This window comes from Phacochoerus africanus, chromosome 4 (assembly GCF_016906955.1).
Source record: "Phacochoerus africanus isolate WHEZ1 chromosome 4, ROS_Pafr_v1, whole genome shotgun sequence".
NCBI lineage: Eukaryota > Metazoa > Chordata > Mammalia > Artiodactyla > Suidae > Phacochoerus > Phacochoerus africanus.
The window spans coordinates 4,148,966-4,175,008 of record NC_062547.1 but is presented as its reverse complement, the minus strand read 5'-3'; the positions used below and the strand labels follow the sequence as shown (position 1 = coordinate 4,175,008).

Below are 26,043 nucleotides of genomic sequence, written 5' to 3'. Positions count from 1 at the left end.
GCGTCGACGCACCGGGCCCGACCGGAAGCACCGCCCCGCGCAACAGCTGTACCTCGTCGGCTTCGGCCCGGGCCAGGCGGCGCCATGGCCTCGGCGGCGGTGGAGAGCTTCGTGACCAAGCAGTTGGACCTGCTGGAGCTCGAGAGAAGCGCGGAGGTCGAGGAGCGCAGGTACGGCCGCGGCCTGGGCTTCTCGGAGTCGGTCCGTAGGTTCCCCCATCCCCGCCTCGCTCCGACCCCGGGCTGAGCCTCCGGAGGCTCGGCCTGGCCGGGATTTGCTCTCTGGATCCCTGGAACCCCGACCGCGGCTGCGAAGGGGCTCGGCCGCCTCCGGGGTGGAAGCCTCTTCACCCCCCGGGGCAGCCCGTTCCGTCTGGGGGACCCTTAGAAAGCGTTTGTTCTCCACCTGACACCCTCACTGAACTTTGCCTCGGAGGCCGGGCCTCTCTCCCCACTTTCTTCCCCAGCGTGTTCTCAGCCCTCTTCCTTAATTGTCTTCTCTGTAAACAGGGAATTGTCTTCTCTGTGCCAGGCCCAGGGCGAGATGGAGACATTGGTATGGTCACCTGGAGGCAGGGGATGAGCGGAAGGCGCAGATGGGAGCGTAAACAGTTCCCTTCCAGCGTGACACATGCTGGCGCTGTGTGTGCAGGGGATGGGCTCATCGAGGGCGGGAGGAAGAACAGCTGCCCCTGGGGAGCTTTAGTTCGGGGTCGGCTTCCTGGAGGAGGTGCTCTCTGAGCATGGCCTGCAGAGAAATAGGGGTTACAGTGGAAGCAGGGGAGGAGATTCCTGCAAGAGATGTGGGGAGAGCGGGCAGCCCTGCAGGCCAGGGAGGGAGCTGTGAGAGAGCTGGGCTTGTTTCTGTAGGACTGGAACTTTACCGAGGGCTGTAAAAGCACCGGACGGACTTGAAACCTCATGTCAACTCTGCGCAGTAGATTCCCATGATTCCTGTTTTATGTCGAAGGAGGCTGAGACAGAGAGGTTGAGTCATTTGCCCAGGAGAACACAGGAAGAGCCAGGATTTGAGGTTCAGGCAGGCTGATTCCAGATTTCGAATCTTGCACCGCACAAGTGGACAGGGTTCCTTTTAGAGCTTTTCGATCTTGAGGGTGAGGAGTGTTTGCAGTCCTGTCGGCCTCAGAGGGATCCCGGCTCCATCGGTTTGGGCCGAGTGACTTTGCAGGTTTCGGTGTCTCATGCGCAAAATGAGGTGGTCCTCACAGCAGAGCAGAACAGTGAGGTGGGAGTTCCGTGCCCTGAAAGTCGAGTGCTCAGGACAGTCACGGGTGCAGAGTAAGTGCCGCGGGAAGATGGACGGGCTCAGATGGCGAAGGGTCTTGCGGAGAAGCTCCTGTTCTGTTCTTGTGCGGAGGATGGGCCTCCGGGCCCTTAAGCAGGTCAGGGAGGTAAAGAGATTTGCATTTTCGGAGGCTCCCTTGGATGGTACTCACTGGTGACCGGCTGGGGAGAACTGAGAGGTGAGACAGTTAGGCTCAGTTTAGTCCAGATGGTCAGTGAGGTAGGCTTGCACCAGGGCTGTGGCGGTGATGGTGGGAGACAGAGGAGGATTCAGGATACAAATCAGAGGCCTGGTCGGACTCTGGGACACGCAGGACCCGGGATTTGGGGAGTGAGAGGAGAGACGGTGAGCCAAGGTTCTGTCTGGGGACACTGGGAGAAGGGCTGTAGGAGGAGCAGGTGTGAGGGGGGTGGGTTTGGCATCTTCCTGGTCATATTTGGTGCCCATGCACAGACCACCCTCTGTTCCTTCTGCATGGTTGGAAGTAAAATAGCGTATAAATACTGATGTTTCAGCATCGGGTGTCTCCTAGGTCCTGGCAGGAAAACGTCTCTCTGAAAGAGCTCCAGAGCCGAGGCGTCTGTTTGCTGAAGCTGCAGGTCTCCAGCCAGCGGACCGGGCTCTACGGGCGGCTGCTGGTCACCTTCGAGCCCAGGAGGTGCGCGTCGGCAGCTGTGCTTCCCAGTAACAGCTTTACGTCAGGTCTGTGCGCTTTCAACCTAGGCCTTCACTGACTGCTGCTGTCTTCAGATGTGAGTTGTAAGGCCTGCGTCACACGTGACCAGGTGGCGGATAAAGCCTTGCATTCGTTGGAGGGCTCCTGCCTAGAAATTTGGCAGTTAGGAGGCTTTTTGTTGTCTAGACCAGCGCTGTTCAGACTGGCAGCCACCAGCCACGTGGGGTTATTGGACGCTTGAAATATGGCTCAGTGTTGCTGCACATGTCAAATACAACCCAGACTTTGAAGATTCTGTACAAAAAACTTAGAATGTCAAGAGTAATTTCTTTGACTGCCGTCTTAAAATGATAATATTTTCATATATTGGCCTAAGGAGAACATTGCTGAAATCACTTCGCCCATTGCTTTTCCGTTCTGACTGTGCTGCTGGCTGCACATGTGAAATGTCAAGTCACACGTGCCTAATGTGCTCCTCTTGAACAAGCCCTGGTCCGATGGGTCGGTGTGTGTAGGCGTGTGTTCCCAGACCGTCCTGGTGCCACGTGTACCTGGGCTACACTTGTGGCAACCCTGCTGGGAAGGGGGGGGCATTTAGAAGAAGCTTTTTTTTTTTTGTCTTTTTAGGGCCACACCTGCAGCATATGGAGGTTCCCAGACTAGGGGTCTAATTGGAGCTGCAGCCACTGGCCTACGCCACAGCCACAGCCACGCCAGATCCAAGCCGCGTCTGCAACCTACACCACAGCCACAGCAATGCCAGATCCTTAACCCGTTGATCAAGGCCAGGGGTCAGACCTGCGTCCTCACGGATCCTGGTCAGGTTCTTAACCTGCTGAGCCACGACGGGAACTCCAGAAGAAGCATCTTTTTTTTTTTTTTTAATTTTTTTATCCCTTTTTTATTATTTTTTTATTTTTTATTTTTTGTCTTTTTAGCTATTTCTTGGGCCGCTCCTGAGGCATATGGAGGTTCCCAGGCTAGGGGTCAATTGGAGCTGGAGCCACCGGCCTACGCCAGAGCCACAGCAATGTGGGATCCGAGCCGCGTCTGCAACCTACACCACAGCTCACAGCAACGCTGGATCGTTAACCCACTGAGCAAGGGCAGGGACCGAACCCGCAACCTCATGGTTCCTAGTCGGATTCGTTAACCACTGCGCCACGACGGGAACTCCAGAAGCAGCATCTTGAGCGCACACCCCTGGGCGTGTGTTTTCCATCAGACCAGCAAGCCTGGAAAGAGCAGCCCCGCCAGACACCGTGCTTTCACCGGAAGTCTCTCTGTCTTGTCCTGGTGGTGACAGTTTGTTGACTTCGTATTCCGATTTCTAGGCTCTGGCCCCGCCGTTGTAGGAATACTGCCTGGATTTGGAGGCACATGGGAGGAGGGGAAGCTGCTGGTTGGAGTCAGATCTTCCTCTTTGCTGCTCAGTGGCCGAGAGTTAGTAGCTAGTCCTCTGCAGACTGGGCCTCGGGGTTATAGCCCTGTCTTTCCGCCTTGCTATCAGGATCGAAAGGGCAGGACTGAAAGTACGTGCAGGGCGCTTGTAAACTCTGAAAACCAAAGGAAAAATATTATATCCATTTCGTAAGAGTTGTGGAGTGAATGCTGGGACAGGTTAACGACTAGTTGATAAATAGGAAGTTAGAGGAAGGCAGTGTTTATGCGGAAAAGGATGGAGCTGAAAATTTGATGTGTTGCTCTAGCTACTGGTCCAGCGTAGGTGGAGTGGTCAGTTTTGCATGTCCCGAGGAGCAGTTTTGGGGCTCAGTAGCTTGGAGATGTAAATTGTGAAATGTGGGGTCCTGCTCAGGGCAGCGGGTGGGGAGGTCGCGGTCAGAACGGGGTCCTTTGTGCTCAGCTTACCCAGGCCCCCCGGGAGCAGGGCTGCCTCTGCTCGTTGTCTTGAAGAGCTGGGGAGGGAGACAGAAAACATTCAGGATGAGCTGTTAGCTCGGTGGCCTGACACCCTGCCTGGTGCCTTGGTTACATGCGGCACCTACTTTGACTCGGAATAAATGGGTCGCAAGTATGTGGGCAGCCCCAGCTGCATCTCGGCGTGTATGTGGGTGGCCCCGGCTGCATCTCCATGTGGATTCTTGTTTGGTTGGGATTGTCTGCGTTTAGGTGGCAGAAACCCCAGGCCATGCTGGCCAGGACGGGAAGGGCGCATGGCTGTGTGATTGGAGGTGGCACCCGACTGGTCTCTGTCTGTGCCTTGACCCTGCCCTCTCCTGGGTTGGCTTCCTTCTCAGGTGCCACGTGGCAGCAGCTCCAGCTCCTGTGTCCTCTCCAGCTGGAAAGTGCGGGGCCTCCAAGCAAAAGTCCCACTGTGTCCCGGGGGCTCTGACTGGTCCCCGCGCAGCCCCGAGCCTGTTGCTGGCAGGGGGCATGTGAAGCCTTTACACACTCGGGTGGGTTGTATGCTCCGTCCTGGTGTCGGGAAGCCCCTCAGGCTCGCCTGGTGGTGGGTGAATCACCCCCCAGCTGTATCCCAGGAACTGGAGGCCCCCGAGCGGGGAGACCCCCTGCTGTCCCTCCTCCCTCAGTGCTCTGTCTCTGCCTGGAAAGTCCTCCCTGAATGGGCTTGTGCCCTCACTTCATTCAGAGCCCACCCTGCTCACCTGTCACCCCCAGAGGTCCTTCCCACCTGCTCTGAAATGGCACCTCGGAAGTTCCCGTTGTGGCTCTGTGGCAATGAACCCGATGGTGTCCATGAGGATGCAGGTTTGATCCCTGGCCTTGCTCAGTGTGTTAAGGGTCTGGCGTTGCTGTGGGCTGTGGTGTAGGTCGCAGATGCAGCTCAGATGCAGCTCAGATCCAGCACTGCTGTGGCTGTGGCTGTGGCTGTGGTGTAGGCTGGCAGCTGTAGCTCCAGTTTGACCTCTAGCCTGGAAACTTCCATATGTCGCAGGTGCAGCCTTAAAAGACAACAGCAACAACAACAAAAATACAAAAAAAAAAAATTAAATTAAAAAAGAAAGAAATGGCACCTTGTCCCTCCTACCCGCTACGTGCTTCATCCCCTCCCATCCTGGGCGCTGCAGTGGGTTTTGTATTAGTTCCTTTCCTTCCCCACAGCGGGCAGCATTTCGTTCCTAATACAGACCAGTGCTTAACAGCACCTGGCACAGACAGCACGAACGCTGTCCTGTTTGTTTTAAGCAGTTCGTTCATCTCCCGTAAAGTGTCATATATGATGTTAGTTAAAAATATGAAATTATTTTCCTCCGCAGTTCCCTGGTGGGCTGTTGGTTCAGGATCTGGCGTTGTCACTGTTGTGGCTCAGGTCACTGCTATGGTGTGGGTTTGATCCTGGCCTGGGAACTTTTTCATGTTGCAGATGCAGCTCCCCCGTGTTTTGAAATCGGTGCTACTGCTTTCCTTTCTGAAAGTAGCAGATGGGATGTTGGAAAGATGCTGGCCTTTGTTATGTGAAGTCATTCACGTTTAACGCTGTTGCGTGTTTACGTCCCTGGGCGCTGTTTCTGCAGGCGACATCGTGGGCCTGTATGACGAGGACAGTCAGCTGGCCACGGGGGTCCTGACCCGCGTCACCCAGAAGCTGGTCACGGTGGCCTTGGACGCGTCCCAGGATTTCCAGTTGAGTTTGGACCGAGAGCGTTCCTACCGACTCTTAAAACTTGCCAATGATGTCACTTACAAGCGACTGAGAAAGTGAGTGTGCGGGCCTGGCGCTCACAGCCCCTCCTGCGGGCAGGAGAGGGCCGGGCCGCCGGCCGGACTCCGCCCAGGGCCCCTCCCGGGGGCACGGGCGCTGGGTCCGGGCGGGTGTTCACGAGGCCCCTAATTTCGGTTTCGTGCCTCGGCAGGGCGCTGACCACCCTGCAGAAGTATCACTCCGGCCCCGCGAGCGCGCTCATCGAGGTCCTCTTCGGCGCGTCGGCCCCCGGTCCTGCCAGTGACATCCGTAAGCGCGCACGAGTCTCCTCTTCCCGGTGAACTCACCACGGGGAGTGTGGAGAACCCTGTGCCCGGCCGTAGCTCAAGAGTTTGAGAATGTGCAGTGGGAAGAAATCTGCCTTCGCGCCCTCTTCGAAGAAGGAGTAGCTCATGCTATTTTTTCCAAAATAATACTCTTTCTAATGTACCTAAGTATTTTATCGCGAAGTGTAAGGATATTTCTTCTAGCTCAGTGCCCTGTGAAAACAATAGCTGATCATCCTTTATGCTCTGTAGAATTATTTGTTTGGTTGAAAAGTCTCCGTTCTACATGCACTTGATTATTTTCTCAGTATCCTTCAGATCAGAGGCAGCTTTTTTGGGGAGGGGGGGGATTTAGGGCCGTGCCCGCAGCATATGGAGGTTCCCAGGCTAGGAGTCAAATCAGAGCTGCAGCTGCTGGCCCCCACCACAGCCACAGCAACGCAGGATCTGAGCCGCATCTGCCACCTACACTGCAGCTCACGGCAACAGTACATCCCCGACCCACCGAGCAAGGCCAGGGATTGAACCCGAATCCTTGCGGTTACTAGTCAGATTCATTTCCACTGCACCACAAAGGGAACTCCAGGGGCAGCTAATTTTTAATTGTAAGAGTGATCTGGGTTAGTCGCAGGACCTTTGGAAAAAACAGTGTGTCAACGAGGGTAAGAAATGCCTCCAAAACCTGCCGCATAGAGTTTGTCTCTATGATATGTGGGCGTGTTCTAGTTTTTCCACACCCACATAGAACTGTGTGTGTCCTTTACCCCCGCACGCACACACACCCACACACCCACACCCTGTTCTTTTCTCTCACGGGGATCTGTGTATTTTCTCGCCTCCTTCAGTGTTTTGGAGAAGCTCATTTTGAGAGGCGTCTATCGTGTCGGAGCAGCTGTGCGTCTTGAACCTTCCTTCTCTAGATGCCGGCCTTTGTTTTTACAGCACCGCTCCGTCCTTCTAAAACTAAGGCCATCCCACACGCTTTCATGTCACCCCTGTGCTGGTGCGTTGGCTCTAAGCTCGGGTGGCCGTGCACTTTCTCAGATGCCGCAAGCACTCACCTTTCAGCCACATTTTATTTCTGCCAAATACGGTCGGCGAGGCTGCTGTGAATGTGAGGAACGTGCTGCGCCCTGGCCGTGGCCGCATCTCGGGGAGGAGGCACGTGGCGGGGACGGACTCGGGGCCTCTGCTCCCTGGCTCTTTCCAAGCCTGGGCCCCTCCTGCACGACCAGGTTGGCACAGGTGCCTGTAAGCGCGTGCCCGTCCCTGCCGCGGCGCCGTGTGCCGGAGGCTGTGGACGGAGCTGGGCGCGGCGGCCCTGCCCGCAGAGCGCAGAGTGCACGGAGCAGATGCTTGCCTTGACGGGGGTGAGTCGGGGCAGAGGTGCAGTCCTGGGTCTGCTGGCAGTTCTTTTCTGTCGTTTGTTTTTGTCACTTACGGGCCCTCACTCGGAAAGGGATACTGTGGGAGGAACGAGTTCGTTCCGAGAGACATTAACCTCACGGAAGTCGGGTATTCTGGCGCGCGAGTTGACTGCGAGCCCGTTTGGCTCTGGGGCAGTGTAGCAGGGAGCCACGGGGCCCGAGTGTGGGGCGGGGGCCCGGCCGCAGATTCCGTTCCTGGCGATGTCTTTTGAGAGCCGAGCAGACTGTGGTCCTGTGCGGACGGGCTGACCCGGGGGAGGGCCAGTGTTCGCCTGTGACATCTCCTGTTTCTTTCTATCAGCACAGGTGCGAGGGGGCGGCTGGGCGCCTGGGAGCTGGAGCCTAACTGTCGCCTGTCCCGCAGCCCCGCTGATCTTCTACAACACCGCCCTGGACGCCTCCCAGAGGGAAGCGGTCCTGTTCGCGCTGTCCCAGAAGGAACTCGCCATCATCCACGGGCCTCCTGGCACTGGGAAAACCACCACCGTGGTCGAAATCATTCTGCAAGCTGTGAAACAGGGCTCCAAGGTGGGCAGTGGGCACTGTGTCCCCCCGGCACCCGTCACCAGGCTTTGCCACATTCTCAGGCGCTCAGGGGCCCCAGCCTGCACTGAGCTTGGTTGGCGTCCCCAAGCACTTACTGACCGAGCGCTGGGCTGGGTCACTGTCCACCAGTAACACCTGCTTGGCACCCGTGCTCTGTGTGCAGGTCCTGTCATGTGTGCAGGCAACCAGGGCCTGCCATGCATTTCAGGAGGAGGCCCTGTGGCCGGTTGAGGGAGAGGGGTGAGCTTCAGTTAACCCAAGGGTCTGGGCGTTCCTGTCGTGGCTCAGAAATGAATCTGACCAGCATCCATGAGGACGCAGGTTCCATCCCTGGCCTCGCTCCGTGGGTTAAGGATCTGGTGTTGCTATGAGATGTGGTGTAGGTTGCAGACGCAGCTCGGATCCTGAGTTGCCGTGGCTGTGGTGCAGGCCAGCAGCTGCAGCTCCGATTCAACCCCTAGCCTGGGAACCTCCATATGCTGAGGGTGCAGGCCTGAAAAAAAAAGACAAAGACAAAAAAACCCAGAGGATCAGGTTAGTTGTGCAGACTGCAGTTACTAGTCTCTGAGATGGGGAACAGAATATCACATATTACTACTCACTTATTTTTTGGGGGGGCTGCACCTGCACCATATGGAGGTTCCCAGGCTAGGGGTCCAATCGGAGCTGTAGCTGCCGGCCTACACCGCAGCCATGGCAACGTGGGATCTGAGCCACGTCTGCAACCTACACCACAGCTCATGGCAACGCCACATCCTTAACCCACTGAGCGAGGCCAGGGATCAAACCCGCAGCCTCATGGTTCCTAGTCAGATTCGCTAACCCCTGAGCCACCATGGGAACTCGCATTTTTTTTTTTTTTTTTTTTTGCCCTCCCCTCGGTGTGTGGAGTTCCCAGGCCAGGGATCAGATTGCAGCCTCCACTGTGACCCATACTGAGCTGTGGCGACACGGGGATCGAGTCTGCCTTCCGTCGCTGCAGCGACACTGCCAGGCCCATGCGCCACAGCGGGAGCGCCTGCCCTCCTTTCTTTGAGACTTGCTTTTCGCTTTAACATCAGCTTAAGTGATTTCATGAAAATCACTTCTCAACCAGTCAGAGCCGTGCCTCCCCAGGTCCTGTGCTGCGCACCCTCCAACATCGCCGTGGACAACCTGGTGGAGCGTCTGGCCCAGTGGAAGCAGAGGATCGTGCGCCTGGGGCATCCAGCCCGGCTCCTGGAGTCCATCCAGCAGCACTCCCTGGACGCGGTCCTGGCGCGGAGTGACAGCGCCCGGGTCGTGGCGGACATCCGGAGGGACATCGACCAGGTCCTCGTGAGTGGCTCTCGGCTGGCGTCCGCTCTGCCTGTGGTTTTCTGGGTTTTCTCTTTTTTCGCCTTTTGTCCTTTTAGGACCACACCCACGGCCTATGGAAGTTCCCAGGCTAGGGGTTGAGTCAGAGCTGCAGCTGCCGGCCGACGCCACGGCCACCGCCACGCCAGATCCGAGCTGTGTGTGGGACCGACACCACAGCTCACGGCAGCATCAGATCCTTAACCCCCTGAGCAAGGGCAGGGATGGAACTGTGTCCTCACGGATGCTAGTTGGGCTTGATACCACTGCGCCACCGTGGGAACGCCTGTGTCTGGTTTTCTGATCTGCAGTCTCTCTCAAGCAAAAACCACAAGTAAGGAAGGGTCACATGTCTTTGAGCATGGAGGGAAGTCAGAGTCTAGGCAGACATTTCGGGGCTGAAGAAAATATTTTAATCTTTTGGCAAAGGTGGAATAGTGGGAGAAACCCAGCCTGGTTTTGTAGAAGTTGCTAAAACCCCAGTCCCGGCGGGAGCAGGTGCTCTTCTGCCCCAAGAGGGTGTCCGGTGACTGGGCAGGGCGGGGCTGGGCTGCCGCCTCTGGTCTCGGCTGAGTTGGTGGTTCCCTGAGGACGTACGCTTCCTCTCCCTGCGCAGGAGACAGGGGCTCTAAAGCCACTCAGGGCGTCATCTGTGTGGATCTGTTGCCCCTTCAAGAAGGGCTTTTGACTTTTCAGTGCCTCTAAGGGACTGATGGAAGTGGACCAGCTGACCGTGACGGAAGCGCTCTGTGAGCTGAAAGGAGCTAAGTGAGCACAGAATCGAGTCAGTTGCGTTTTCTCTGCTCTTCTTTCTAGGGGAAAACCGAAAAGACCCAGGATAAAAGAGAGAAGAGTCATTTTCGAGATGAAATCAAGCTGCTGAGGAAGGAACTGAAGGAGAGGGAGGAAGCGGCCATGCTCGAGAGCCTCACGGCGGCCCGCGTGGTCCTCGCCACAAACGCAGGTGAGGGCGCTGGGCCTCCCCTCCTCTGGCCGCACCGAGGGCTGGGGGGCTGCCCTCCGCGCTTCTGGAAGAGCTGCGTAGAGTTGTCTTTCCAGCTGGGGAGAACCCACCAGTGACGCCCTTCTGGGCCTGGCGTTTTCTAACTCCAGGGAGGCTCCCGACTGCAAGTTCAGTTTCTTTACTTGATGTAGGATGCCCAGCTCATCTCCGCCTCCTCCTCCTCCTCCCTCGTCTCCCCATCTCCTGCTTGTTTCTGGCTGCACCTGGGGCATGCGGAAGTTCTTGGGCCAGGGATCAAACCTGCGCCACAGCCGTGACCAGAGCCACAACAGTGATAACACTGGGTCCTTAACCTGCTGAGCCACCAGGGAGCTCGTCCTCTTGTCTCTTCTTGAGTGAGTTTATGTCGTTCAAGGAACGTGTTCATTTCATCTAAGTTGTTAAATTGAGAGGCATAAAGGTGTTCATAATATTCTCTTCTTATTATAAAAAATATTTAGGGCATCTGTAACAGGGTCACCTCTATTGTCCCTGATATTGGTAACTTGTAAACCCTTTTTTTTCTGGTCTTCTGGAAGGAGGTTTGTTACTTTCATTGATCTCCTCAGAGAACCAGCTTTTGTTTTTGCTGGTTTTCTCTGCTATTTGTCTGTTTTCTTTTTTATTGATGTTGACCTTGGTTCCTGTTAATTTTCCTCTTTCTGTTCATTTGGGTTTAATTTGGTTTCCAGTTTCTTTTTTTTTTGGTCTTTTTAGGGCCACACCCTCTGCATATGGAAATTCCCAGGCTAGGGGTCGAATCAGAGCTATAGGCACCTGTCTAACACCAGAGCCACAGCAGCGCGGGATCCGAGCTGCGTCTGCGACCTACACCACAGCTCGTGGCAACGCCAGATTCTTAACCCACTGAGCAAGGCCAGGGATTGAACCTGTCACCTCATGGTTCCTGGTCGGATTCGTTAACCACTGAGCCACAGCGGGAACTCCCCAGTTTCTTTTTCTAAGGTGGGAGCTGAGGTCACTGATTTATTTTGGTTGGAGCTGTGTGGTCTTTATGCCATTGGTGTTTAGTGCTGGGTGTTTCCCCTGTGCCGCTTTTGTGGCGTCTGGCTGGTTTGGACGTGCTGAGCTTTCGTTTTCATTCGCTGTGAAATACGGCCTCGTTCCCTTTTCATCTCTCTCTTAACCCAGGATGGCTTAGGGGTGTGTTATTTTTTTCCAAACATTTGGGGATTTTCCAGGTATCTTTTTATCATTTCTTTCTCTCTTTCTTTTTTGCTTTTTAGGGCCACACCCTCGGCATATGGAGGTTCCCAGGCTAGGGGTTGAATCCGAGCTACAGCTGCTGGCCTGCACCACAGCCACAGCAACGCCGGATCCTTAACTCATTGAGCATGGCCAGGGATCAAACCCATGTCCTCGTGGATCCTTAGTCGGGTTTGTTACTTGCTGAGCCACGGTGGGAACCCCGGGAAAGTGAATATTTTAAAGAACGTGTGGAGACGCTGGAGGTCAGGTTCTCTCTCTCCCAGGGTTTGTTGCTGCTCCTTGTTGTTTGTGCAGTGATTTTCGGCGCTGCGTCTGGGAAGCCTGCAGCCCTGCCCAGTTAGCTTCGAGGTCAGGCAATGATTGGACAGAGGCCTTGTGGTCCCTGGACTGGTGGGTCTCCCAGTCTTTGTCGCGGGCCGCTCTGTGTGCTGGGGCATGCTTTGGGTGCTCAGCCAGGTGGCTTGCATCTCAGCCTTCTCTTCCATCTGGCACAGAGCCTGGAAAGGTGAGTGGGGTGAGTGTCCAGGGCTTCCTCGGGTTTACGGGAGTGTGGCCTCTGGATTCTCGGCCACGGATCAGAGCTTTCAAGGCCCCAGGGGCGTCTCATTCCCCAGCTTTTCCTTTCAAGCTTTTGGTCCCTCTGGTTTGTTCCAGCTCTTATCCACGGCCTCGAGAGCGTGGCGTGCATCTGTGGCCTCTGGCTGTTTTCCACTAGTACCAGTGGGGAAAGGGCTGTTGCACTGGGCAAGCCCCGAGCCAGGCCCTCGCAGGTGGGATGGGCTTGCAGGTGGCACCGGCTTGCAGGTGGGACACCTGCCAGGGAACCGGCAGGCAGGTGTGACTGTGACGTTCTCTGGGGACAGGGCTTCCGAGGAGTTCTGTCCCTAGCGGGGCAGGTGCTGGTTCTTGCTGTGACGGCAGGCCCTGGGTTTCAGGGCCTCCGGGGAGCGGGGAGCAGTGCTGGTATGTGGGAACACCTCCAAGCCTGCTTTTCCTGCCCAGATTTAGCCATTTTGGGGAGTAGGTTCACCTGGGTTGTTGCAGGCCTTTGGTTAGTCTCTAGAGTTTTGAAAAAGTCGGTTTGGACGGTTTTGCCGAAGTCCTCGTGGCTGTGGAGGTGCAGAGGATTCTCAGAGGTCCTTACCCTGCCCTGTCTGCTGACACCCTTCGCCGGCCGCCTTTAAATACAGCTCTTGCCGGGACTCACGGCCCCACCCCACCCCTCCCGCACGGTCCGCACGGGGGCCGTGAGGCCCCTCCCGCTGGCCTGGGAAGCCAGAATGAGATCCCTGCGAGGGTTTCCAGTGCCCCGCGAGTCGCTTCCGTGGTCTGAACACACCTCTTCGTCATCCAAAGCCTGGTCTAAGGTCTGCCTCTTACAGACACTCTCCGGCCATCTCTGAAAAGTCAGGCTCAGGAAACTTAGCAAGATATAGGTCTTAGTCATAATTTAGTATCTTATATTTATACACAGATTGTAATGTGAGCATGTGCATATGTGCACATGTATTACACACGTGTGTATCTACATACACATGTGCGCATGTATATATACTGTATGTATATGTATCTTAGTGTGATTAATTGGGAAAAAGGCAAGAACTAACACATATAGGATTTATTAAGCCCTGTCTTCTTGGAATTCCAGTTGCCGTGAGCTGTGGCGTAGGTCGCAGATGTGGCTCAGATCCCATGTGGGGGTGGCTGTGGCGTAGACTGGCAGCTGCAGCTCCAATTCGACCCCTAGCCTGGCAACCTCCATATGCTGCATGTGTGGCCCTAAAAAGCAAGAAAAAAACCCCAGTGCCGCCTTGTAGCTGGCACTTAGGTGTTTCCTGGTGTGCAGACGGCACTTTTACCCTCGTCCTGAAGCAACGTGCTGCTGGACCCACAGGTGCTGTGTCAGCGTGCGGTTATCACACCAGGCCCGGGAGGTCCAGGCGTTGCCCATGTTTGTAGCCGAGGAGTGGGGCGGGGGGGGGCGGTGGCCTGCCCAAGGCCCCTGCTGTTTGTGGGTGTTGAGGGGGCGCCCAGGTCTCGCTCAGACTGGACCGCGTTCTTCTGGGTGGCTGTGTGTTCCGGGAAGGAGGAACCGCAGTGGTTTTGTCAGATGCAGGGGGTTCCCTGGGGGAATGCTCAGCAGTTCATTGTTCTATGTGTCCAAGAAAACACCTGAGGAGGAAATTCATTAAATTCTAAATTCAGAAAAACAGTGCAGAAGTAACATCTAGACATATGCCCACCTTCCAAGGATTTGGGGTCCTAGCCCCGAGAGGTGACTGATTTTGGTGATGGAGACATCTGAGTGGCCCGTGACGGGGACACAGACCCCTTGCACTTAAACGCAAGCGGGTGGAACTGTGAGTTCTCGAATGTCGTTCCCCCGTGGAGTCCAGGATGCAGACGCAGTGGGCACAGCCCGAGGGCAGGACTAGACGGGACAGTGGCTCGTCTCTCGTGTCTACTGGTGCGACACAGCCAGTGTCTCTGGAAGGGCTCACGCTTCCCCTTGCGACCAGGTGCCTCTTCGGACGGGCCCCTGAAGCTGCTGCCCGACGGCCACTTTGACGTGGTGGTCATTGACGAGTGTGCCCAGGCCCTGGAAGCCAGCTGCTGGGTCCCGCTGCTGAAGGCCAGGAAGTGCATCCTGGCCGGGGACCACAAACAGCTGCCCCCCACCATCATCTCGCACAAGTAAGACCCCGCTGCCACCCACTGCCACCCCCCCCCTCCCGCCCCCCATCTCTCCCCGGACGTCCAGCCCAAAGCCCCAGGCTCACCCAGAGGCCCCGGAAGTGTAGGAAGCCCGGCCGAGGAGGCCCGATGGCTTTGTCCCCCAGAAAGCCTGTGTGTGGACAGCGTGCCCCGGGGCTGGATTGCACCCCTGGAGAAAGTGGGGTGATCTGGGGGAGAACATGGCGGGGGTCGTGCTGGGGCTCCCTGGGTCTGCAGCCCCTCCACCCCTGGGTCCTCGGCACTGCTTTGGTCTTCATCTGGGAGGCAGCCCGGGAGGTGCTGGCCGCTTACAGGAGGGCGCCTGGAGGGTGTCCGTGTTGGTGCTCCACCTCCGGGCGGCCTGGGCAGCCTCCCTGGGTGTCACTGTTCTTGGGCGGGCCGTGGGAGGCCTGGCCGTGTCCGCCTCGGGTTTGGTGAGGCCTGAGCAGGTTTGTTGGTGTAGGGTGTCTGGCTCAGCGCCTGGCTTGTAGGAAGCACTCAGTGAACCAGCGCCGCCGCTGCCGCCACCGCCGTTGGCAGGGGCCCCTCATGGCTAGAGCCCGTGGACCTTGTAAAATAATCACGGCGGGTTCTGTCGCTGCCGTGGCCAGTTACCAGGGTCTCTGCCCGCAGAGTCCTGTAAGGCTGAAGCCAGTTTGCAGTCTCGGGGGTGGAGGTCCAGGCGTGGGCGGGGCCGGTTCCTTCTGGGGGCCGCGGCAGAACCCGCTCCCCGCCTTTCCCGGCTTCTGCAGCCCCCACTCCTGACCTTGGGGCCCAGACCCAGCTCCTTTCCAACCCTGACCTCCTGCCTCCCTCCTCGGAGGCCCCTGTGATCTGGGGGGCCCTGGATCACCCGGGGTCATCCCCCTGCTCTGCCCCTCAGCTTCACCCCGTCTGCCAAGTCCCCTTGGTCACGTGGGGCCCCTGGTCGCAGGTGTCCTGTTTGCGGCCAGAGTGGGGGACGGGGAGCTTGCGGGGCCGGGCATTGCCTTGCCCCGGCCCCGGGACTCAGGCCCCCTTCCCGGTTCCTCCCCGGCCACAGGGCGGCGCTGGCAGGGCTGGCCCTCAGCCTGATGGAGCGCCTGGTTGAGGAGCGCGGCGCGGGGGTGCTGCGCATGCTGACCGTGCAGTACCGCATGCATCGGGCCATCTCGCAGTGGGCCTCGGAGGCCCTGTACCACGGGCGGCTCACAGCCCACGCTTCCGTGGCCGGGCACCTCCTGCGGTGAGTGACAGCGCCCCCTGCTGTCCCCAAAGACCTGGGGGGTGGGTTTCTGGACTGCAGGGTGGCCTCGCCCTGGAGAGCTGGCTTGGGCTTCCCTGGTCAGAGGTCCCTCGGGCTGCCTGTGGGAAGAGCCACTGCTGGCGGGCGGGAGGTGGGGCCTCTTGTCGGACCCCAGCACTGCTCTGCGGCCCTGCATGCTCTGTCTCCGCCCGTGTGCAGGGATCTCCCAGGAGTGGCTGCCACCGAGGAGACAGGCATCCCCCTGCTGCTGGTGGACACGGCCGGTTGCGGGCTCTTTGAACTGGAAGAGGAGGATGAGCAGTCCAAAGGGAACCCTGGTGAGCGGGCTGGGGAGGGGCCCACCTTCTCATCTGAGCAGACCCTGAGCTCCTCTTCCAAAGAGAAGCCCCTCCAAGTTGCCCACTTGAGAGGGGAGCCGAGGGAAGGGAGGGGGTGGGGGGGGTGAGCATCACTGGGAGTGGGGGGGGGGGCTGAGCCACTGGCCTCGGAGGTCAGGCCGTTGTTGTTCTCCACGGGCAGATGAGATGGCACCGATTCACAGGAGAGGGTGGGCCCTGGGCAGTGTCTCTGGTTCTTTTTTTTTTTTTGCTTTTTAGAGCTGCAGCCATGGCATATGGAGGTTCCTAGGCTAGGGGTCAAATTGGAGCTGTAGCCACTGGCCTACGCCACAGCCACAGCAACACTAGATCGCAGCTGTGTCTGCAGCATACACCACAGCTTGCGGCAATGACAGATCCTTAACCCACTGAGTGAGGCCAGGGATCGAACACGTGTCCTCATGGATACTGGTTGGGTTCCTAACCCACTGAGCCACAATGGGAACTCCAGCGTTTCCTGTTCTTGTTCTGGATTAGGCGGCCCGGTGCCGCCTGGCCTGGCCTGGCCTTGGATGAGGCCTTGCTCACGGGGTCGCCGGTAAAGGGGGCGCACGGCCATACCTCCACTGAGAAAGGGCGCTTCCGGAAGGGGTGTCCTGCACTCGGTGGGCTGAGTCCGCAGCCCTCACTCGGGTCGTCACTCCCAGGGCAGCCTCACATGGTTAGGGTCCTCCCATCCCAGGGGACAGAAAAGGGCACAAACACCAGGCGGTGGCGCCCGGTGGCGCCGAGAGTGTCCCTCGTGCTGAGGACCCCTTCGCGTCCCGCAGGTGAAGTGCGCCTCGTCGGGCTGCACGTGCAGGCCCTGGTGGACGCGGGGGTTCCAGCCGGCGACGTTGCCGTCATCACACCGTACAACCTGCAGGTGCGGGGGCCCCGTCTCTCTGTGTGGGTCGTGTCACCTTCCAGCCCAGAGTGGCTGAAGGGAAAGGGTAACTCATGAGCTGTAGTGACCAGAACTGCACAGCGGCATTGACCCCGACACGACAGCGCCCAGGGCTCAGAGGACATCCGCACGCGCTTCTGTCCGTCTGTCCGTCTGTCTCCCTCGAGGAGCATCCCCCGCCCCAGTCTGGGTGCTGCCCGGGACCCCTGTGCTAGCTTCGACTTCAGGCTGTTCCCGGGAGCCGGGCAGTTTTGGCCGATGGCCCTTCACAGGTGTCCCGGGAGCAGCCTGGCCCTTGTGGCGATTCCCGCGGGGATCTCAGCTGTGGGTCTCACTGGCCTGGCTCAGGGGCTGCGGCCGGCGGGGGTCCTCACCCATCCCTGGAGGCGGCTGGGGGAGGTCGGCGTGCTGCTGGAGAGGATGTGGGTCGGGGGCCAGCGGAAGCCACAGATGTCCGCTCCCCCACCCTGCCCGCTTTCTCCCACTTCCCCTCCTAGTGCCCGTGTGCTTATGGAGCAAAGCCGTCTCCTTTGGTGGGAAACGCCACCTGCTTCAGAGCATCGTGAGGCCCGTTGGCCCTGTTGCCATCTTGGTCTAGCGCCCCCTGCATGGCGGCGTCGGAGGCGCTGGCTGTCATGAGCCCGAGGAAATGGGGGAATGTCGGTGTTGGCGTCCCCTCGGCCGCATCTGTCATGAGCAGGCCTGTGGGAAGGACGGCTGTCCGAAGCCATCACTCCTGAGGCTCCGGCAGGGCTTCCTGGGCCCTGGCGGCTCCGCGGGCCAGGCCTCAGCAGAATGGAGGGCAGGTGTCCAGGGCCGGGGCGCCAGGGGGGCTTCGCTTGGTGTTTCAGGTGGACCTGCTCAGACAGAGCCTGGCGCAGAGGCACCCCGAGCTTGAGATTAAGTCGGTGGACGGCTTCCAGGGCCGAGAGAAGGAGGCCGTGATCCTGTCCTTCGTCAGATCCAACCGGAAAGGTGCGTAGCGTCCGGCGGGGTCCTCCAGAAGCGCGGAAGTGAGGCCTGGGGGGCTGCCAGGGCCGTGCTGGGCGGTGGCACGCGGTCTCTGCCCTCTGAGGGCTCATGGCAGAGGGCATGACAAGGGCTCCAGGGGTCACCGCTTGGGAACCGGCAGGGCGCGCGCACGGCAGGGAGGGGTCCCGGGAGGTGCCTGAGCCCCGGCTGGCAGGACGAGTGGAGTCTGGGTGGGAAACGGACCCACGTCCCTCACTCTCCTGGTGTCTCGGCCGCAGCCGGGGCCCCGGGCTGTCCCCTGGGTCTGGGCTGAGGGCGGAGGTGTCTGCATCCACCTTTGAACCTCCTCGGATCAGGCCGAGGAGCCGTCCTGGCGGCAGTGCTGGGCGGGGTCTGCGCCCGGGACCCCTGGGCTGCGGGAGGTGATGGAGCCGAGTGGTCCCTCTCGGGTGACGGCTGCTGATGGGGGTGTCTGCCTTCTTGCTTCTTCGTCTCTGTCTGCTCCCCACTCATCCTGGTTTGTCTTAGGCGAGGTGGGCTTCCTCGCCGAGGACCGGCGCATTAACGTCGCCGTCACCCGCGCACGGCGCCACGTGGCCGTGGTCTGTGATTCCCGCACCGTCAGCAACCACGCCTTCCTGAAGACCCTGGTGGCCTACTTCGCCGAGCACGGGGAGGTGCGCACGGCCTTTGAGTATCTCGACGACCTCGTCCCCGAAAACTACTCCCACGAGGGCGCCCAGGGCCACAGTCGGGCCGGTGCAAAAGCCCGGGGCTCTGCCCCGCCAGCCAGGAGAGCTCCCGGGAGCAGGCAGCCCGCAGGGGCCAGGCCAGGCTGCAAGAAGCCGGGCGGGACGCCCTCCGACTCTGAGGCCCCGCCTCAGCCCAGCCTCAGCGGAGGCCGCCCGCGGGGAGCTGGGAGCCGAGACGGCGCAGATCGCTTGAGGGCCACGATAGTGGAGTTTGTGTCCAGCGAGAAAACGCAGTTGGCGTTTCCCGCCTCCCTGAACTCGCATGACAGGCTGCGGGTCCATCAGATAGCAGAGGAGTTCGGGCTGAGGCACGACAGTGCTGGGGAGGGCAGGGAGCGCTTCATCACCGTGAGCAAGAGGGTCCCACCAGCCCCTGCGGCCCCGCCACCCCCGGCAGAGGCCGGCAGCAAAGCCCCTCTCTGTCCAGAGCCCCCCAGCCCCACACACACAGAGGCCCCCGTCGGGGCGCAGAGCAGCCGGGACCAGCTGGACCTGAAGGCGCTGCACCTCGAGAGACTACAGAGGGCGAGGAGCCGGCAGGAGCAGCAGGCCAGGGAGGGGCCACAGGCTGCGGGCTCCAAGCCGCGGAAGTTCCCGGAAAAGAAGAAGAAAGAAGCCAAAGGTAAGTCTTCGACTCAGCAGAACATAGGCCTGGTGTCCCCTTATCAGTGGGCTTGGCCCATTCAAGTCCTGCCTCCTACCCTGGAGCAGAATCGGCGGTGCAGCTGCCCAGAGCCTGCGTTCTGTGCCTTGTTTCTAATGTGTGTGGTCTGGGCTCCCCGAGGGCTGTCCTGCTCACAGTGGCCTCGGTGTCCCCAGAGCCTCGTGCAGGCCCGGCAGGTAGGGGGCACTTGGAGCGCCTGCTGCAGGAAGGGCCCTGGGGGAGCGGCCGGGGTGGGCTCAGGGGCCTCGAGAACAGCACGGGTCGGTGCTGGCCCCTGCGGGGGTGCCCGGGGGGCGTGTGCCCCGCTCTCCTCCCGCATGTGAGTGTCCACGGGCACGGGCTGCGCCTGGGTGAGCGCAGACGCTGGCACACTGACGGGGAAAGCGATGCTCCCTCGGTTTGAACCGTGCTGGGAGCGTGTTCCCGCCACCGAGGACAGGGGCCAGGAGAGCGTGGCCGGAAGAAGGCGTGTGGCAGGGCCACCTAGGACGGAGCGCCCGGGGGACTCGGCCCCACGTCAGGGGTTCTGGCACTGCTGGCGGTGTTAGGGGCTTCTTCAGGCAGCTCCGTCGGGATCCGCCCGCCCTTGGGCTCAGACATGACCCATGCGCTCGGTCTCTAAGCTCTGTGCCGACCTCCTGGCAGCTGAGAAGCAGGGGCCTGTGCAGCCACCCACAAAAGCGCTGGAGGCCACCCACAAAAGCGCTGCCGGATGGAGCCCCCGCTCCTCCCATGGCAGGCCCTGCCCGTCAGGCCTTGGTGTGCTGGGACGGGTGGCCAGCACCCGTGCGTGTGAGATTTCCCCTTCAGGGTTGGGGCCTGAACACCCTTTGCTGGTCCCTGTGTCTCATCCGTCTCCTGAGGACTCTGGCCACTGTCCAGAGGCTGGGTGTCTGAGGCCGCGGGCACCTCCCGGGCTGTCTCTGCACCTCCTGGTGCTGTTCCGGGGGGCATGGCCGGGCCTCAGCGCTGGCCCTCGGTGCCCACCAGGGCTGTGTGTGTGTGCAGAGCCCTGTCAGCTTCCAGCCCACCACGGGGCACAGGGTAGGGGGCGCGTCCCCACGTACAGGTGATCGTGGCAGAGCAGCGCCTGCTTAGGTTTGCAGTGGCCGCTGTAGAACGAGGCACTTGTGGGGAAGGAGGCTCTGGGAGACCCTGGGCGGCATCTGGAGGAGACTCGGGCCCCCCGCGCCCAGGTCAGCCACTGTGACCTCTGTGCCAGCTGCCTTGGGGGACCCAGGACAGAGAGTGACTGGGGGATGGCGGGGCGCCAGCAGGTCCTGCCTCTGTTCCTCACCCACCTAATGCGTGTCGCCTGCCGCGTGGCCTTCCCTGCACTTGCTGTGCGTCTTCCTGTTGCCACTTCGGTGTGTTACACGTGTACGTAACTGTCTCTCTTCCACTCCTGGTGTCTTCCTCCGACCTTAAAAGGGGTCCACGCGCCTGGTCACGGATATTAAAGTTTCCTGACGCTGGGCGTGAACGTGCCCTAGTTCCCCTGCCCGTCTCCCTGGGGGGCGCGGTAGGTTGTTTGGGATTTTGTCGTGATAGTTAATGAGATAAGGGACATCTTCATGTTGAAACGCTTTTCTGGAACCAAGAGGGTGAACTCTTTGGAGGCACACTCCATGTCCTGCCCGCCCCTTCTAGAAGCCCATGCCCGCCTGGCGTGACTGGTCGTCGGCTCGGTGAAGGATGGGTGGACATGCATTTGCTTCCTTGCCGTGGCCCCGAGGGCAGGAGGGGGCGCAGCTGCGGCCGCGGTCCCCGGCCTTCAGCGGGAAGTCCTCGTCTGACCTCTTTGTCTCTGCCTTTCTCCCCAGGACCCACGGCCATAGACCTGCCGGCTGAGGAGGACTTTGACGCCCTGGTCTCAGCCGCCATCAAGGCTGATAACACCTGTGGCCTCGCGAAGTGCCCAGCCAGCGTGGTGACCCTGGGCCAGCTCTGCCAGCACTGCGGCCGCCGCTACTGCCTCAGCCACCACCTGCCCGAGGTACGTGGCCCGGGCCCCACCTGCAGGTGCAGATGCGGGCAGACACGCTCCAGACAGACCCACAGCTGGGCACGAGCCCCCAGGGCTCACAGTTGACTCACACGTGGCCGTGTCAGAGCGCCAGTGCACAAGCGTCCCGTTGACTGAGTTACACCAAGTCAGGGGGATTCAGGCTGAGAAGGCTGTGTCCCCGTGTCCTTGGGACCCATCGGTGGGTCTTGTCAGGGAGGTGGGGGGCGAGGCCTATGGCCCACCCCTGCCTGGCTGTGTTTTCATGCACCCCTGAGCGTGCGTGCGTTGGTGGGGTCGTCCTCTGCCAGGCATGGCGACTTGGGGCCCAGAGCAGACCTCTCCTCTGCCCCGGACGGTGGAGGGGGCACTGGGCCCAGCCGGGCTCTGATGAGACCAGCGTCCAGCAGTGTGTGCTGAGCGTGCCGATGCGGGGCCCAGGGGCGGCAGCAGGGGTCGGTCCTGCCCAGGCGGCTGTCAGCGGGCTTCCTGGAGGAAGTGCCACAAGCTGAGACCTGACAGATGCCAGGTGGGGCAGGGTAGGGTGGGGCGGTGTGTGCAGCTGGGGCCGAGGGCAGCCCAGTGAGCTGCCTAGAGGAGGTCAGGCCTGGCTCTGAGAGTGAGGCCAGGAGGCAGCATGAACTGGCTGGAGGGACATGGGCCAGAGGCCTGGGGGTCTCCCTGGGGTGGGGGATGGAGAAAGCGAGGGCCACGGCCCCTTGAACTGGTCATAGGTCAATGACAGGAGGGGCGGGCAGACCCAGAGTGGTCCTTGGGCGTCCTCTGAGGGCAGATGGGGGCTGGCCGTGGGGCTCTCGGGCAGGGCTGGTGACGCCCCTTGGTGACGCCACCCTGGAGGGCCGCGTCTGTCCTGGTGGAGTCCTGCTGGTCGTGGCTGCCACCTGCAGGGCTCTGCTCGGCTCTGAACCCAGAAAACCCCGGGGAAGAAAACGTCCCCCCTCAGCAGTCACGCAGCCTCCCGCGGTCACAGCTCTTACGAAGGCGGACGGTGTTCTGGAAGGACCTCCCCTGGGGTGTTGAGAAGCTGGCAAGGGAAAGGGGGACTATCCAGTTCTCGTCACTGCATGGCTCATGCTTGTCGTGCTGCGTGATGCCGGGTGGGGGGGCCTGGGCCGCGTGGATGGGACGACACGGCCTGTCTGTCTCGGGAGCAGTGGGGGCAGCCCAGGGCCGCAGGAGGATGGCAGCGGGGGCACGGCGGGCTGGGTGAGCCCTCCAGCTGTCTGTCTGGGACCGAGCTGGGTCTGAACTCAGGTCCCAGTTTTGTGTGGCAAGGCGAGCACAGGCATGGTGAAAGGAGCCCGTGGGTTCGGTCTGTTTCTGGGCAGAATCAAGGAACACGCGTGTCAAGGGGGCGTAGTGTCGGCCCTCGGGAGGTGCCGGGCCAGCCTTCTCCCCTCCCCGTCCCCTCCTCCCTCCTTTAAACCGGAGTTTCACTGAGGCGCGGCAGCAGGATGCGCCATCTGCCTGCAGTGGATGCTTGGCAGCCAGTGCCCGCCAGGCAGCACCTGAGACAGGCCTGGCATGGGAGTCGCATAAAAGAAAGCAGTGTCTTGCCCGCAGGAGACGATGGCTGTGCTCTGGGGACGTGCCCGTGAGCTCACTGGTGGAAGGGTCATGTGACCTGCACAGCACGGGGCACACAGAGCACGCTGACACCTTAAAAACCCCGGCTGCTGGGCTCGCGTGCACACCACATACTTGTGTACACGGTGTCACCATGAGCAGGATGACATCACTGTCAGGAGGTGTGGGAACCGGCCCTGTGCCGGCACCTGCTCAGAGGACGGTCTGGCCTGAGCCGAGAGCTGGGTGCAGGAAGGGCGTCAGGCTCCGGCCGCAGCCCCCAGGGTGTGGGGGGTCCTGTACGGGGAGAGTGGGGGGTACCCCCCGGGCTGGTGCTGGGCCTCGTGGCCCTGAGCTCTGTGAGGGCAGAACTCAGGCCCGGTCCCCCTGCTCAGCACTGACTCTCGTGTCCCCCCAGGTCCACGGCTGCGGGGAGAGGGCTCGCGCCCACGCGCGGCAGAGGATCAGCCGGGAAGGAGTCCTCTATGCTGGCAGCGGGGCCAAGGACAGGTCCCTGGACCCAGCCAAGAGGGCGCAGCTGCAGAGGAGGCTGGACAAGAAGCTGGAGGAGCTGACCGGCCAGAGGAAGGGCAGGAAGAAGGAGAAGGGGCAGTGAGGGCCAGCGCCACGCCGCCTCCGGGCCCAGCGTCGTTGGCAATGTGGCTGCAGGGCGAGTGGGCTTCCCCCAGCTGCTTTCTGTTCCCTGTGGCTGCTCCTGGCGACAGGGGTGCTGCCAGACCCAAGCCGTCCTCCAAGCCGCGGGGCCAGGTGCCTGCCGGTGGCAAGCTTCTCTGATGCACTGGATGGCGGCAGAGAGGCCACGCCAGGGCCAGCGGCCCCTCCTCAGGGCTGGGGGCGGCCCGGGGGCACTGTGTGCCATCCTCACTCCCGCCCGGACTGTTTCCCGTCTCATCTTCCCTCCTGGTCAGAACCGAATCCCCAGCCTCTGAGCCCCGGGCGGCCACGGGGACAGGAGGAGCCGTGCCTCCGAGATGAGCCTGGGCCTTAGACTCCGCGAGAGCGACGTCCCACCGCCCAGGGCCGGCTGGCCGCCCGCCCATCAGGTGAGAGGGCGCACAGCTAAGGCACTCGGAGCCCGCCTGCCCCGGGTCCCCGGGCGGCTCGGCCTCTGCTGGAGCCGGACTTCACCGAGGTCATTTTCTGTCTCCTGTGGCTGCAGCCACCCCACCCTGACCGGACAGGGCAGCAGGCAGAGCCCTGGCCGTCGCCTGCTCCCGGCAAGTCTGGCGTCGCCCCAGAGTGTGGCTTACGGGGGCTCCCTGGCCTGGCCCAACCTGTCCCCATGCTGTTCCCGTTGTCAGTCCTGCAAAGGGGTGGCCCTGGGCGCCCGCTTTGCTGACACGCTCACCCTGAGCCCTCCAAGAACCTCTCCTGGATGTGTTGTTTTAGCCTCAGGGATTTCTTTGTTTCAAAAGGATGTAAATTATTTAAAAGTTAAATGACTTATGCCCGCTGCCCACAGGCTGTCTGTTATGTATCTTAGACGCTCACTCTTCCCCTCTGTGCCCCAAGGGTCCAGGGCAAGCTCTGAACACTCGGGCCTGGGGAGGGCTCTGTTCTGGGAGCAGAGACGGGAGAAAACCTCCCTGTCGTGCTCGATTTTTCTACCACGAGAGGTTCAGGGCGGCACGTTTCGGGTCCCAGACGGATGAGGACACAGGGCCGGGTCTGGCCTCCGCCCCGCTCGCGGGCAGGAGGTGCCGTGGGGCCGGGGCCTCCCCCTCAGGTCTTGCCCCGCCTGTGTCCCGTCCTGGCCCCTCCGCACCTGGGGCCTCGTGTCCCCTCCCCCAGTTGTCATTCCTGTCCCCTGCGCCTTCAGTGTGACTGGTCTTCAGAGGTCTGTGTTTTTGGCCTCAGGAGCCCCGTCTGTTCTGTTGTTGTGCCATCGACCCCGCGTGTCATCCTGCACCTTGATGGCGCCTGGCCTCCTGCCAGGCTCACGTGCCTGACCACTGCGTCTGCCAGTCCGGGCCCCGCCACCCAGCCTGGCCCCTCTCTGTGTCCCCTCTTGTGGGAATGGCCTGGTGCCCCTCTCCGTGTTCCCTCTCTGTGCCCCCTCTCGTGGGGATGGCCTTGTCCCCTCTCCATGTCCCCTCTCGTGGGATGGCCTGCCCCCTGCCCAGGCCCCGTGCCCCTCTGCACCAGAGCCCCTACCCCCCTTGCGTGGGCGTCTTGCTTGTTCACTCCCATCGAGTGACTTTAGGACTGAACTTTTCAGGAAGCGGGAGGAGCGGGGCCCCCCTCCGTCGTGTGTTTAAGTGCTGCACGTGGTCCGGCAGTGATTTCCATCAGCCCAGAGCCCTACTGTTTGCAGAGCGTCCCCAACTCAGCCCGGGTTCCGGCTGCCCTCAAGGGCACTGGCTGCTGGAAACGTGGGCAGGGCTGCAGGGTCAGGAGGTGTCTGCATTTGAAGCATCGTGTCTTGGTGGCTGAGGAGCGTGGTGGCAGCTCGTTCACCTGCCGAGGATGCTAATCTTCCTGTCTCCGTGGTAACAGGCCTTGATCCACGGGCCACAGGGAGGCTCTGGGTCCTCGACTGGGTCAGAGAACACACCCTAATGGCCACAGCAAGGCCAGGTTCAGGGATGGGCCAGAATCCAAACAGGGCCCATCAGGCGTCTACCCTGGGATCCACACACAGGAGCTGAAAGAAAGATGGCTGCCCTCCCTGCCACCTCGAGGAAGCCTGCGTGCAGGAGAGAAGGAGGCCAACACAGAAACAGCCAAGAACGGACCAGGGTGAATAACCTGATCACACTGAGCACCTGGATCCAGCCACACCTGACCTCCAGTCCATTCTCAGTGCCTGAAATAATAAATCCCCTTTCTAGCTGAGGGAAGTCTGCCTGGGGTTTCTTTCCCTTGTAGCAAAAGGCTCTTTGCTGACCCAGTTGTGTCCATGTCCCTGTATCTTGCTGGGGACACCCAGCCCCCTCGTGAAGGCAGTGCTGGATCAGGGCATCTCATTAGGGAAAGAGCAAGCCCTGTACCTTCATCCGTGTGCCATCCACCTGGGCTGTCCCTCCCCCCAGGAAGAGCTCGAGGTAGAGGAAGGAAGGAGAGCAGCGCTGCATGCAGCCTCCCGATTTGGGCTCAATGTGGCTTTAGCACGTTGTTCCCCTGGGAACCCGTGTGCTCATTTGTCGTGGGGATGGGGGACGGTCCGCCTCGCTGGCTGTGCTGAGCGAGAGGTCAGAGGAGTGGCAGTGGGCAGTGTGTGGTCGGGCCTGGGCCAGCTTACTGGGCCCATGGTGGTATCGGACAAGGTTAGTGGTGGTCGCTGCCCCCCCCCCCTCCCCGTCCCTCGTCCCCTTCGCCCTCCATCACTGACCCACTCAAGGCGGG

The 26,043-nt window shown here is 60.6% G+C and overlaps 1 protein-coding gene across 2 annotated transcripts; it reads left to right on the top strand.

Moving 5' to 3' along the window:
- Positions 1-26: 26 nt before the first annotated feature.
- Positions 27-24,144, top strand: IGHMBP2 (immunoglobulin mu DNA binding protein 2). 2 transcript variants are annotated; one of them, XM_047775053.1, is made up of 15 exons: positions 27-170; positions 1,838-2,007; positions 5,479-5,662; positions 5,818-5,915; positions 7,724-7,887; positions 9,022-9,222; positions 10,057-10,204; positions 13,993-14,167; positions 15,231-15,413; positions 15,633-15,751; positions 16,582-16,676; positions 17,549-17,672; positions 18,198-19,043; positions 20,909-21,081; positions 23,096-24,144. In XM_047775053.1, exons 1-15 carry the CDS (start codon positions 85-87, stop codon positions 23,291-23,293), a joined length of 2,964 nt encoding a protein of 987 aa, XP_047631009.1. In that variant the 5' UTR covers positions 27-84; the 3' UTR covers positions 23,294-24,144. The 2 variants fall into 2 exon arrangements, with proteins under 2 accessions (XP_047631009.1, XP_047631008.1); XM_047775052.1 differs by having other exon boundaries at positions 7,661-7,887.
- Positions 24,145-26,043: the final 1,899 nt, after the last annotated feature.